The sequence below is a fragment of the Cajanus cajan genome, chromosome 9 (assembly GCF_000230855.2).
Source record: "Cajanus cajan strain Asha chromosome 9, NIPB_CcT2T_4, whole genome shotgun sequence".
NCBI lineage: Eukaryota > Viridiplantae > Streptophyta > Magnoliopsida > Fabales > Fabaceae > Cajanus > Cajanus cajan.
Window position 1 is genome coordinate 714,261 of NC_138525.1, and position 12,987 is coordinate 727,247.

At 29.0% G+C, this 12,987-nt stretch overlaps 3 protein-coding genes across 6 annotated transcripts in view; all 3 read left to right on the forward strand.

Annotated features, from left to right (window-relative positions):
• LOC109814374 (protein ACTIVITY OF BC1 COMPLEX KINASE 7, chloroplastic) overlaps positions 1-2,084 on the forward strand; it is a 7,452-nt gene extending 5,368 nt beyond the window's left edge. For 3 of the 4 annotated variants that reach the window (XM_020378791.3, XM_020378789.3, XM_020378790.3), the window contains exons 14-18: positions 227-288; positions 373-447; positions 578-682; positions 1,418-1,559; positions 1,657-2,084. In XM_020378791.3, coding sequence (XP_020234380.1) covers positions 227-288; positions 373-447; positions 578-682; positions 1,418-1,559; positions 1,657-1,730 — 458 coding nt within the window. In that variant the 3' untranslated portion in view covers positions 1,731-2,084. The remainder of the gene's footprint in view (positions 1-226; positions 289-372; positions 448-577; positions 683-1,417; positions 1,560-1,656) is intronic. The other variant, XR_003805563.2, reaches the window with a different exon arrangement.
• Positions 2,085-5,049: 2,965 nt separating this feature from the next.
• On the forward strand, positions 5,050-9,871 carry LOC109814357 (acetyl-CoA acetyltransferase 2). Its single transcript, XM_020378766.3, has 13 exons — positions 5,050-5,169; positions 5,485-5,542; positions 6,133-6,231; positions 6,315-6,488; positions 6,582-6,687; positions 6,769-6,907; positions 6,994-7,137; positions 7,530-7,615; positions 8,190-8,289; positions 8,414-8,524; positions 8,611-8,652; positions 8,862-8,948; positions 9,405-9,871. Exons 2-13 carry the CDS (start codon positions 5,506-5,508, stop codon positions 9,492-9,494), a joined length of 1,215 nt encoding a protein of 404 aa, XP_020234355.1. The 5' UTR covers positions 5,050-5,169; positions 5,485-5,505; the 3' UTR covers positions 9,495-9,871.
• Positions 9,872-11,994: 2,123 nt separating this feature from the next.
• On the forward strand, positions 11,995-12,581 carry LOC109814382 (uncharacterized). The gene has a single exon (XM_020378799.3). It carries the CDS (start codon positions 12,142-12,144, stop codon positions 12,337-12,339), a length of 198 nt encoding a protein of 65 aa, XP_020234388.1. The 5' UTR covers positions 11,995-12,141; the 3' UTR covers positions 12,340-12,581.
• Positions 12,582-12,987: the final 406 nt, after the last annotated feature.

The window sequence follows — 12,987 nt, forward strand, 5'->3', positions numbered from 1 at the left end:
ATATGAGCAACTAGAAACAAGGCTGCTTATTAAGACATAAACAGCTTAATAGAATACTTATTATATTCTTAGCAAAGTACTTAATTTATAACCTTAAATGTGAAGTTTACCAAAATATGCTTCATTTGAAATTTATTGAAATAAGTAAAAACAGAAAAATGATATATTTGAACTAGTTCTTTGTATTTCTTCATTATGTGTTTATTCCTTTTTATTTTTCCAACAGGCATAGGTTACACACTCAATCCAAATTTCTCCTTTGTGAAGATTGCTTCGCCCTATGCGCAGGTTCAGAGTTCATATTGTCCGTGAACAATTACAGTTCTCATACTGCATTAAAATGCAGTGCTCATACTTTTCACTACGTTGCAGGAACTTTTAGATATAAGGCAAAAACATCGCACTGGAACACAACTCGTGGAGGAGATAAGAAAGCAAGCAGATGATGTACCACACCTTTCTATTTTATGTTCTGGATGATGTTTCTTTATAATAGAAAATTCTTATTTGGAGTGAAGCATTTATTTATAGCATTATGCATCCACTTGAATTGACAACTCTCGTGTAACACTTTTAGGCTAGAGCCTATACCATGTCAATGCCATACAGAGTTCAAAAAATAGAAGAGTTCACAAAGCAACTTGAGGCAGGGGATCTAAAACTACGGGTCCGAGTGCTCGAGGTCAGTTCATTTTTTTTTCTTCACATGGTTTATGCTGTATGATCATCTTAGACTTTTGGGTTTGAGTACAATTTCAATCCCAAAAACTAGTCCATACATGAGTCGAAGGATGTCCTAACAAGGGTCCAATGACATATGATCCAGTAAGTTTAACAATAATGGCTAATGTAGTGTAACCTTTGATATCATCTTATAATTTGAGTTTAGGAATAATTCAACTCCAATAATTAGTTAGAGATGAGAATTATCCATCACTTATATTATGCATAGCTTTTTTAAACAAAAAATCTTCACATGATATATGTTATATGATCATCTTAGATTTTTTGGGTTTGAGTCTAGTCCAACCCCAAGAACTTTCATGAATGAGGTGAGTGTTGGGGTTATTTTTGACAACTTGTTCGAGATGATATATTTATATTAAGAAGGGGGTTAAAACTTCAGTTTTACTTTTAGGTATAATTCAAAAGATTTTTCAATCATTAGAATATGTGTGTAATTTATAAATTTTTATTTCTTCTGTTATTTTATCAATATGGAGTCTTATTTGTATTTCAACATGTTAAAATTTGGATTACTTCTGGTTTATAAACACTATTTTTGTTGTGGCATTCCCAACAGATCCAAGACACCGGTTCTTGCATTTTCTTGATGAGAATAATTTTCTATTTAGGAGGCAATTATTCTGAAACTTTTTGATTTGTAAATTTGAAATTATTGAACTTGATTTGCTAGTCTGAAAGAGCTGCTAGGAAAGCAACGGCTTTACAAATGGCAACTATGTATACCGTAATAGGAGGAACTCTGCTAAATCTTGGCATTACTATGAGCAGCCAGGGCAATATAGCCGTTGCGAATGGATCTTTCATTGGTGCAGGTGACTTTTATATTATAAAGTTTTTCTCAAGTTATTGTCCAATCATGTTCAAATTTATTCTTATGGCTGACTGGCATAGCATTTCCATCATGTGCAGGTATTTTTATGACACTATTTGTAAGATCCATGCAAAGGGTAAAGATGCTTGATAAGTTTGAGAAAATGATATAACTGGTTACCAACAAATTTAATTCTTTATGTAAAGTTGTCCTCGTCTCCATTTTCTTAATTGTAAACGTTCAATCTCTCCTCTTTTCTTTTCTTTTCTTTTCTATTTTAATTGCACAAGCATATCAAACTTCACGAGTTTTACAGAAACAAGATTGGGTGATGACTGATGACACTGCAAGGCATTTCATGGCTTCAAGACAACCAAAAATTCATAGTTTCTAAGTGAGAAAGAAAATTGTTGGCCCGTGACCCTTATTTAATTGGCGATAGTTACTTGCTAGTTTTAGACAGTACAGTGATTAAATTCTATTCTGAAACAAACAAAAAATAAATTTCAGTCTCCTCTTTCCGTTTCTTCCCTCTTTAATGCTTACAGGGCCAAAGCTTTCCTTAGACTAAGGTGGAACAAAGAAAAGTTTTATATTTAAATTAAAACTTAAATAAAATAAGAAGGAAAGATAATTTTTTTTTTTTGCAGTTGAAGTTGAAGAGAAAATTAAGAAGAAATGAAGAAAACATTTTTTTTAGAAGTCAATTTCTTTCTCTTCCTTTCTTTCTTTTTTCCCTAATATCTCATTTGTCAAATAAAAACAATGCATCGTTATTTATTATTTATGTTTTCTTTGGCATCTATTTTCCCTTTTTTATACAAACACGTCTAACATGGTTGAACAGTTGGGGGAGGAAAAGAACAAATTGAAATTTGCTAAAGTTTGGCCTATGGAGTCTTGATCTAAATTGGCAAGTAAACTTAATACATTAAAGTATTAAACGGGTTTTGCGTGGTTCACATTTTTCTCTCAGCTTATTATTAGAAAAAAGAAAACTCTATTTTCGTGGTTGACGTTTTTCTCTCAGCCTCCAATTAAAGGAGTTAATTATCAATATTTAATGAAATAAGTAGTAGTGAATTCTACTCTTAACATATTATTTATAATTTAAATGTTGTTTTTAAGTATTGAATGTAGAGAGGAATATGTATTTTATCGATATTTACACTCCTTAACATAAATTAATCACTATTTTTAATGGTTGATATTTTATATAATATCATAAATAAATAAAATTGTTTAACTTCCATAGCAAGAATAAAAATATATATAAAATCATCTTTAAAAAAACTAAATTATGTATAAAATAGTATGTGATCTTATTATTATTTTATTAATTAATTGTGAATAAATGCTTTAAGTTAATTATTAATAATCAATGTATCAATCATTTATTGACTTAAGCAACTCCTATTCTTCATTTAATTATCATATTGTTCGTGAAATATATTTTCGTACCTAAAAATAAATAAATTTAAGAATAAGGACTAAAAAAATATTTAATTAATATTATCATAGTATTTATATATTTAAAAATTTTAAACTATTTATTGTTTTGAAATATACGTCATTAATTTTAGATTATTAAACTTTTATTCCACCAAAAAATTATTAAATTTATATAGTAAATATCATTAATATAAACGGTTTAATTCTTGATTAAATATACTTAAGTCCGTTGAATTTATTAGATCTCACATAAAGTTTTGATCCCATCGACACCTATAAAAATTCAAGTATACATGACATACATTAGTTCAAATATAATTTGAATGGATATATACTTTTATTTAAAATTTAATTATATTTATATTATTAATAAAGACGATAATATTATTTGGTATTCACAATTTTTTTAGTTAATATAAAGCTATTTAATCATTGATTAAATGTTATTAGCTCATCATATTTATTGGGGATAAGTTGTTAAATTAAATTAGATCCGACAATTATTATAAAATTCAGATCTTCATCTAACACGATAAAAAAGCTCAAGTATAGTTTTCACACACACAATGACATGAATCTAAATGAAAAATTAATTGTATTTGATTGTAAATAGAATAATTTATTAATTATAATTTGGTATGAATGAAACACCAAAAAATATTACAATTCAAGACCTTTGAATAAATATGGTGTGAGTTTTAATGTTTTATTCATTCCAATTACAAAATGTGGCAAGCGTATGGCAAATGGAATGATACAGTTGTATGTATGTTAGTTGATTGGTAGGTGGCGTGGAAGGTGCACGGGTGCCATTATTATTATTATTATTATATTAAAAATAAAAAATAATTAGTGTGCATCGCATGCACCGCATCCTCAATTTCATTATGCAAACCTAAAACTAACCTCAACACTTAATTCTTATATCTAAATTTCAGCCAATAAAAAAAAGGAAACAACAATTATCAATTTATTTCTAACAAAACGCTACTCTAATCTACCCTTTTTTTATGCCACTAACATATCTTTTAACCAAAATTACAAGCTTAGATATAATTTCTTAATCAGTACTTATATGGAAAAAAAAATTAAATTAAAATTAGTTTATATAGAAATTATAATCAACTTTTAGTAGAATTAAACCGGATATTTTTACAAATTAATTTATACATTAATTAATTTTAATTTACAATAAAACATTTATTTTTTCTTATTTTCTTTTAATACAAACAAATTTAGAAAGTTATGTCTTGTAAGATTATCAAAATGAATTGTATTTATATCTTGGAAAGCTTTTTTCTTTTTTAATAATGAGTAGACATTCATTTTGATTTTGTAAAAGTGACTATGAAACTAAAATAATATTAGATATCTACTCTTAGTCACTTTTATAAAATTAAAATGAATGTATATATATATATATTATAATATATATAACAATATTATTATCTTACAAAATTAAAATAATTTCTTTAAATTTTATTATTCTTTAAATTTTATTATTTATTATTATTTTGTATCTTATATATATATATATATATTAATTTAGAGTTGACACGTTTGTCAATTTACAATATTAGATATCTATTTGTTATTTGTTTTTAAATTTAATATGATAAAATTTTATAATTTAACAATTAAATTAACCATTTACTCGTTTCTTAATCCTTAATTAGCATGCAATTTCTCTCAACTTAAATATAAGTAAAAAAATTGAATAGTAGATCTCAAAATAAATAAATCTAAACTAATTTTAACTTATATCTCTAAAATATCTTTCATTTAATTTATATTATATTATATTTTTAATAATTTTATTCATAATATTAAGTTTTAAAATGATAAAATAAGAAATAATTAAAATTTACAAAAATAAATGATATTTATTAATTTTTAATTAATTAAAACTAACGATGGTTATTGGTTTAATAGTAACATCATAATGGACTTTAAATTAGGATAGTAGTTGTCTAAGGCAAAAGAAAGTAATAAAAAAGAATAAATAAAATTGTTTAACAATGTTGTGGCAGCATCACATCGAAGACTTGGTTACATAGAAATGGAAAGTGCGTGCACCTCGTGGCTGGCGTCTGTATATAAAGAGTGAGATCAGTCGCAGCATACGCATTGCTGCACTCTTCACTTCACCAACCGCGGAGGTAACTATTAACTAACTCTCTCTCTTTCTCGCTTCCTACCTCAATTTTTCATCAGATCCGCCTTCCATATTTCATCATTTCTATTTCTCTGCTAGATCTCTATTTTTCATCTCATCATCGCTTTTCTATCCTGCGCTCGTTGCATCTTGTTTGTTTCTATCGAAAATTTTCTCAATATTAAGAGCTCAAATTCTGCTATTATCATTTCTGATGTTTCGTATAATCCATCATGCATGAATTTTGTTCTCAAAGATTATGTATCTTAGCTGGATAATTAAACCTGGATATGTCCATGTTTATTCATTTGGATTACAGATTCCATTTTCGTCTATTTCGATGGCTCCAGCTGCAGCAGAATCTATAAAGCCTAGAGGTCGGTCATCAAACACTTTGGCTTACATATATACATTATAGTATAGAGTATAGTGAAGTATTGATGTGTTTATATACCATTTGTTTGATTCATTTTAGGGCTGTGCACGGTTCGATTGTTTGATAAAATCTAACCAAACCGGTTCGAACCATTTTATATAAAGTAGAAACCGTTTGCATGTGTGAACCTTTTTTTTTTTTTTTTTTTTTTTTTTTAATAAAGTGGATTGATTTGGTTCTCTTTCGTTTGGCTATCCACTTTATATTTATATATGGTTTGGTTTTCTCAAAGAACCAAACTGAACAACTGACTTTATAAAAAAGAATAGCTTAATCAGACTGTTTTTACAAAGTGGATTAATTTGGATTTCATCTCAAAACCATTCAATTTTTATAATCCGGTTCGGTTTTGCTGCACACACCTAATTCATTTAATCTTCTAAAGTTTTATTCTGTATATCTGTTCATTTCATTCATCAGGCACAATTATAAAGAAAAAATGAAACATTAATTTCCATATCTTAATTGTAAACTCTCACAGACTGGATGCATTTTGGTTTAGTTGATCTTATCTCTGTTTGATTTCTCTAGATGTTTGCATTGTTGGTGTTGCACGTACGCCAATGGGTGGATTTCTTGGTACTTTGTCATCTCTACCTGCCACCAAGCTGGGCTCTATTGCTATTGAAGGTAACTACGGATGCCTATGATGGTGTCTATTATGTTGCATTTGAAACTTATATATGCTTACATATTTTTTGGTTGATATGCAGCTGCTCTTAAAAGGGCCAATGTTGATCCATCACTTGTGGAAGAAGTATATTTTGGGAATGTTCTTAGTGCTAATTTGGGGCAAGCTCCTGCAAGACAAGCTGCTCTTGGAGCAGGAATACCTAAATCAGTAATCTGCACTACTGTTAACAAAGTTTGTGCATCGGGAATGAAAGGTGTGTAACTTATTATTAAAAGAATTCTATTTGTTTCTTTGTATTTTTTTTTAATATAGAAAAAGGATATGAAACTTGTTCTGGTTATTGCAGCTGCAATGCTTGCTGCACAGAGTATTCAATTAGGCATAAATGATGTTGTTGTGGCTGGTGGTATGGAAAGCATGTCTAATGTACCTAAGTACCTGGCTGAAGCAAGGTCAATATTGAATTTAATTTGACACTCTTCCTAAGATTAGTTTCTGTGTTGAAATAAACTGATTCAATACTAAAAGTTCAGGAAAGGATCCCGCCTTGGACATGATTCACTTGTTGATGGGATGTTGAAAGATGGTCTGTGGGATGTCTATAAGGATGTTGGCATGGGAGTGTGTGCTGAGCTGTGTGCAGATAACCATTCATTAACAAGAGAAGACCAGGTATTTTAGGTTTAATTTCTGTTCAGAAAGGTTGTGGCAGGTTCATTGTAATAGATTTTTTGTTGATGTCTCTGTCTTTCCCTCAGGATAACTTTGCAATTCGGAGTTTTGAACGTGGAATTGCTGCCCAAGACAGTGGTGCCTTTTCATGGGAAATTGTTCCGGTTGAAGTCTCTGGTGGAAGGGGAAAACCATCAACAGTTGTTGATAAGGATGAAGGTTTAGGAAAGGTAACCGTTTAAATAACTTGAACCATGGTAATACTTGTTCTTGTATGGTGACTCATTGAAAACTCATGTTTACCCAATAATCTTTCCTAGTTTCAGGAGTGCTAACATTTTTAAGAAGACTATAGGGTTTTTAAGCATAAGAATATAGATATGGCTTGGTATATTTTCTAAATACTTCCATGTCTACTTAGGTGAACAATTAATCAGGAGTAGGGATTGGAATTTATAAAATAAAAAATAAAAAAAATAAAAAATTCTCTTCACATAAACAACATTTATATGTAAGTACTTCTAGCTGCAAATATAGTAAGTTACTATAGTTATTAATTTTGTTTATACTTGCAGTTGATTACAATTCAATTAATGTTATATTTTTTCTTTTCCTATTCCAGTTTGATGCTGCCAAGTTACGCAAACTTCGGCCAAGTTTCAAGGAGACTGGAGGTTCTGTTACTGCTGGCAATGCTTCCAGCATAAGGTTAATATACTATAGAAACTTTCTCAATTTTTCATGTTTTTTTCCAACATAACAATTTGTATTGGGATGCTCTTGTCAATTATTAGTTGTTATAAAATTAGATAATTCATGAATGGTCAGAATTAAAACACATAAAACATGTGAGTTTTTAAAAAGTCAAATGACTTTTTTTAACTGGTCATGTGGCCTTAAAAACCTTTAATCTTGACCAGCTATGTATGGTTGTATGACCAAAATTTGTTCCTTTTATTTTTATATGAAACTGGCTTTTTCACTAAATACATCCATCTCTGTGTGTGTGTGTTTGTGGGGGGTGGTAAGAACAATTCTTTTAAATCTGTCACTTGTTCTTGGTAGTATACATAGCAAAGAGTTTTTTGCCTGTATCATCTTTGAGTCACAAGTGATTCAGTTAGAGTGATATTTGTGACTTATTTAATATTTTATATGCTTCCTTGAATATTTACTTTTTATTAGTTTAAATACTCAAATACTGTTAATTGACATATTTTTTGTTAGTTTTAGTTTGACACGAGCCCTTTTTTAATAAAAATGAAAATGTCTTTGCTAACAGTGATGGTGCTGCTGCACTCGTTTTGGTGAGTGGAGAGAAGGCACTGAAGCTTGGGCTTCAAGTTATTGCAAAAATCACTGGATATGCTGATGCTGCTCAGGTACATAAAAATCATTTTAAATATGAACTACATCTTTGGGTCATAAAAAAATATGAAATAGATTATTTGTAGTATTTGGTGTATTATTAGTATAATTTCAGACTCATGTGGTTTAGCTGTGCAGGAACCAGAGTTATTTACAACAGCTCCATCCCTTGCCATTCCCAAAGCTATTGCCAGGGCAGGGTTGGAGACTTCAAAAATTGATTTTTACGAAATTAATGAAGCTTTTGCGGTAGGATTTGACACCAAAGTTTTAATTGTATTAATTTTTCAATTCATTATTCTGTTAATTTTAACTCTTCGTATTGCTGTCTGTAGGTTGTGGCTCTTGCCAATCAGAAACTTCTTGGACTTGATTCGGTGAGTTTTTTCCCGTGTTCCTCTGTGAAAGTTGTAATCCTCTAGTTTTTGTGTAATAAACTATTTCCGATTGACTGTCTTGAAGAATGCATACAGTTGTAGATCCTGAACCCCTCTTACCATGTTAAACTTTGTCTATAATCCATAATTTGTCTTCACTGTGGCCATTAATGGCTTTACCTTCTACTCATGTAACTATTATTTTTCAGGAAAAAGTAAACGTACATGGTGGAGCTGTTGCACTGGGTCATCCTCTTGGTTGCAGTGGTGCTCGCATTCTGGTGACACTTTTGGGGGTATATATTCAGTTTATAACTTTGATCAATTTACAATATATAATAGCACGTTGGCAGATTTCCTTTTATTGTGTTTGAAGAAAAAAGTATATAATAGTGCTCATATCTCTTAAATTCTTTGTTTAATTATTTAAGCTCCTTATGATCAGTTATTCAAAATATTAATAATTTACAAATAATAGCGATGTAATTATTTTACTATTTTGTCCTATTGTTCTATTTTTCTTAATGAACTATATTGACAATCCAGTGAGAGTAGTTTGTTGTAAAACTGAACCGAACAAATCTTGATCATTAGATGTTATATGAATGGTATTAGAACATGAAGTCATAATTGTTTGTTAAGCGATCATCTTTTATTTAAGTAACTTACAATTCTGAGTATCTATATATTGATCTTCTCGCAATATTGATTTTTTTTTTCAATTCAGTTAACATAAAAGTAATCACCCGCAGGTACTGAAGCAGAAGAATGGGAAGTATGGAGTTGGTGGCATTTGCAATGGAGGAGGTGGTGCATCTGCCCTTGTTGTGGAGCTTCTGTAGGCCTTTTTTCATGTTCCGTAGATGTCCTTTAAGTCAGCGTTTAGTGCAAAGCTCAAAGATTCTGCCTCCCTCTTTAGCCGGTGTACATCCAAGTTTCAAATTTATTACGAGGACAGGACGGAAAGAGTGAAAAGAAACTTACCCACATAATTGTTAGGTTTAAGTCTTAGATTTTGTGTAAGTGAGAATCAAAGTAGAACATAAAGCAATGTTATCGAAATTTCAGTTTTCTCTGCAATATGTTGTTGGCGTACCTTTGTTTGGAATGAATCATTATCAAACCTCTTATTTCAAGCACAATATTACACAGATTCCCGTGCTTGATGTGTTCGAGAATTGAAATGGTCAAAAAATAAGAGTGGAAACAAGTTGTAGTTGCTCTTTTGTCTGCTAATTTATTTACTCCTGTCTATATTATACATGCAACAAAATATTGTAGGATATTAGTTGTACTTGCATAAAGCTAATTCTAATCAGTATTTAGATTAATGTATGTTTGGAATCACATCCTTTGCCACATTCAGCACGAAAATTACGTCAAACAGCCCAAAAGACGCAGAAATTACTGGTGTCTAGATGTGTATTGAAAGAATTGATTTTAGTACTCATAATTTATACAATTTATTATGCTTAAAAATGATTTTGAAGTAATATGAACTAGTATATTTTAATATGTTAAATGTTTATTATATAACTAAAAATTTAAAATAAATTATGAATATAAATAAATATTGTGTTTGAATATATAAATTATATTTAAAATATTTGAATAAATAAATATTTTAAATATCTAAATTATATTTTATATTTATGATAAATAATTTATAATTTAACATAAAGTTATTTTTATTTTTTGACAATTTATTTTAAGATAAATTTAATTTATAAATAGTTATGATAAAAAAATTAAATTATATAAAGTTAATTTTTTTAAAATTCTCTTATTGAAGAATTTTTTTTTAAAATATTCTCACAAAAATAACTATTCGTGTTTTATATATAAAGACTAATTTTATTTGAACAATAGATATTAAAAAAGTGTTATTTTTATAGAAGATGTAGGGATGTTTTAAATCAAAAATTAATTTTGAATGTGTAATTTTGAGAATAGTTTTTAATGTCTATTAATAATTATTTTCTATTATAATTATCTATTTTCATGTACATGTTAACAAATTTAAAATTATTCTTTACATAATTTTATTCAATTATTTTAATGTTGTTAATTTATTTATTAATTTAACAGTGTATTTTAATTTTCAAATAAAAATTAATATTCCATCCTGCAAAAATATATACGAGAAAATAAATTAAAAAATGTACAATTGATGAGACCTGAGAAAAGTGGAGGAATAAATGCGCATCATAGTTAAATAGTTGAAATAGTTGAAATCCTATACAAAATTACAAATAATACAAGTAGTGGTTTTTTGGTAAGAAACTTCCTTCCAAGAGTCTTGGCCACAGATCACAATCTCATCAACCTGATCAATTAATAGAGCGACTTATGTACAATCGATATCGTGTTGAAGGAGGAATTAAAAATTAAATTATTTCAATAATTAATAATAATGTGTATAATTAATTATTATTATCATTATTAATCATAATTAAAATAATTTTTTAGTAAATTTACTAAATCCGTAAAAAATAAATTTATTAGACATTTTTTAAGATAATAGTTATAATTTATGTGAATAATAAAAACAGTTTTTATATAATAAATAATGAAAAGGTATGAAGTTATTGAAAAAAAATGATGAAAAATTTAGGGATAATTTAATAATTATTATTATTTTATATTTGAAAATTTTAAAGTTTATAGGTATGAAGTTGTTGAAAAAATCAGGGATAATTTAATAATAATGTTTTCAAATTTTCAAATATAAAAAAATATTATTATTAAATTATCCCTTAAACTTTCAATAACTTCATCCTTTTATAGCAAATTTCATCTTATATTCGAAACACCTTATAAAGGTAAAAATATGTACATAGCGTTCTTTATGAAATTTGTTTTGTGAAGCCTAAGCTAAACAAATTATGTTTTTTTAATCTTTCTCTATTGTGTGAGTGTGAGTGTTATGTCATTTAATATCAACCGCTGTGTTTCAAAATACTGGCATGTAAGATGTTGTCTATTAGTTACTATTTTTTGCTATCATGCTTTAAGATAGTTTCTCAGATACTAGTTTTAGGATGAAATCTGAGTGGGGTTTTAGTACTTGGTTTAATATGTGCTAATTTCATGCAATGCAAGGCAAATTAAGTATAATATTTGGATCGTGGAAGATCATGGGAAACTGCAAATGTTGGGTATAGTGATTGTCTTCTTGTCTAAGCAGATTTTTTTTGGTTATGTGACTAATCTAATTGGTTAGCTGCTTGGTTCTGGGAGGCCTCCATGTGATCCTAAGGAGGCGTATATTTAATACTTTGCAAGGTCTTTATTTTTGTCCATTTTTATTTTGAGATTGGTGATTCCCAAGTGAGGTGAAAGAGAGGAACATTTAGTGACAGCTGTTGTGGGGACAGAAGAAGTGTCCGTTGGAAACTTGAACGTTAAGGCCATCCATCATAAAAGCAGAATCTGAGTGAGACCTTCTTTCATACAAACACAAACACAAGTAGCAGAAGAGAATTGAAGATGGGTATGGTGGTTGTCATCTCTCTCCCTTTCATAATGTTTACCATACTTGTTTGCTTTGGATGTTACTTCTTAGGAAGAGCCAGAGGAAGAAAAGAGGTACAGACCAACCCTCAAGTTTATGGGATGCCAACTCCACCTCCAGGGGCTTCTCCTTCTCCTCCTCATTTCAAGCCACACAACACTCTTAATGTTTGAACTCTATTTCATACCATTTCGCTTTCACAAATATATAATATATACGTCATATATTATTATTGCCTTTTCTCTCATTCATTGCCCTTGTAATTCACTCCAATAACACCCCCTCCCTCTTATCTGTATATCTTTTTTATGCTTTCTTTTTTCTTTTTTGTCTCTATCCCTTGTTTCCAGGTTGAAACTTGAATGTTCAATCAACTTTGAGTAATATTCATTTATCTAAATTCATTTTTTCTCAAGTGAAGTGAGTTAGTAGATAGACCCCACCAATTCATTTTTTGGTTACTTTCACATGATACAATCAGTCTTTACGATCTTAGCAATTTTAATGCCACAGAAACTAATTATCGCTAAAATTCTATTTTTATTGGCAAAAACTTAAGTGTGATTTTTTTTTTAATTGGAAATAAAGTTTGCTATGATAATTATATATTAAGTTAACATTTTAATTTTGAAAAAAAAAAAAAAAACTCAAGACCGATAGCTTTGTTCTTTTGGATACCCTGCTTCTGAACGATGGCAAAGTTGCGAGTACGAGCGTTCATTATTAGGATACTCTTGTCTTTAATAACTTTTTCATGTAAACAACCAAAAGGCCCAATTGGTTTTTGGTGTAAACGACCCCAATTCGATGTAAGTTTTACA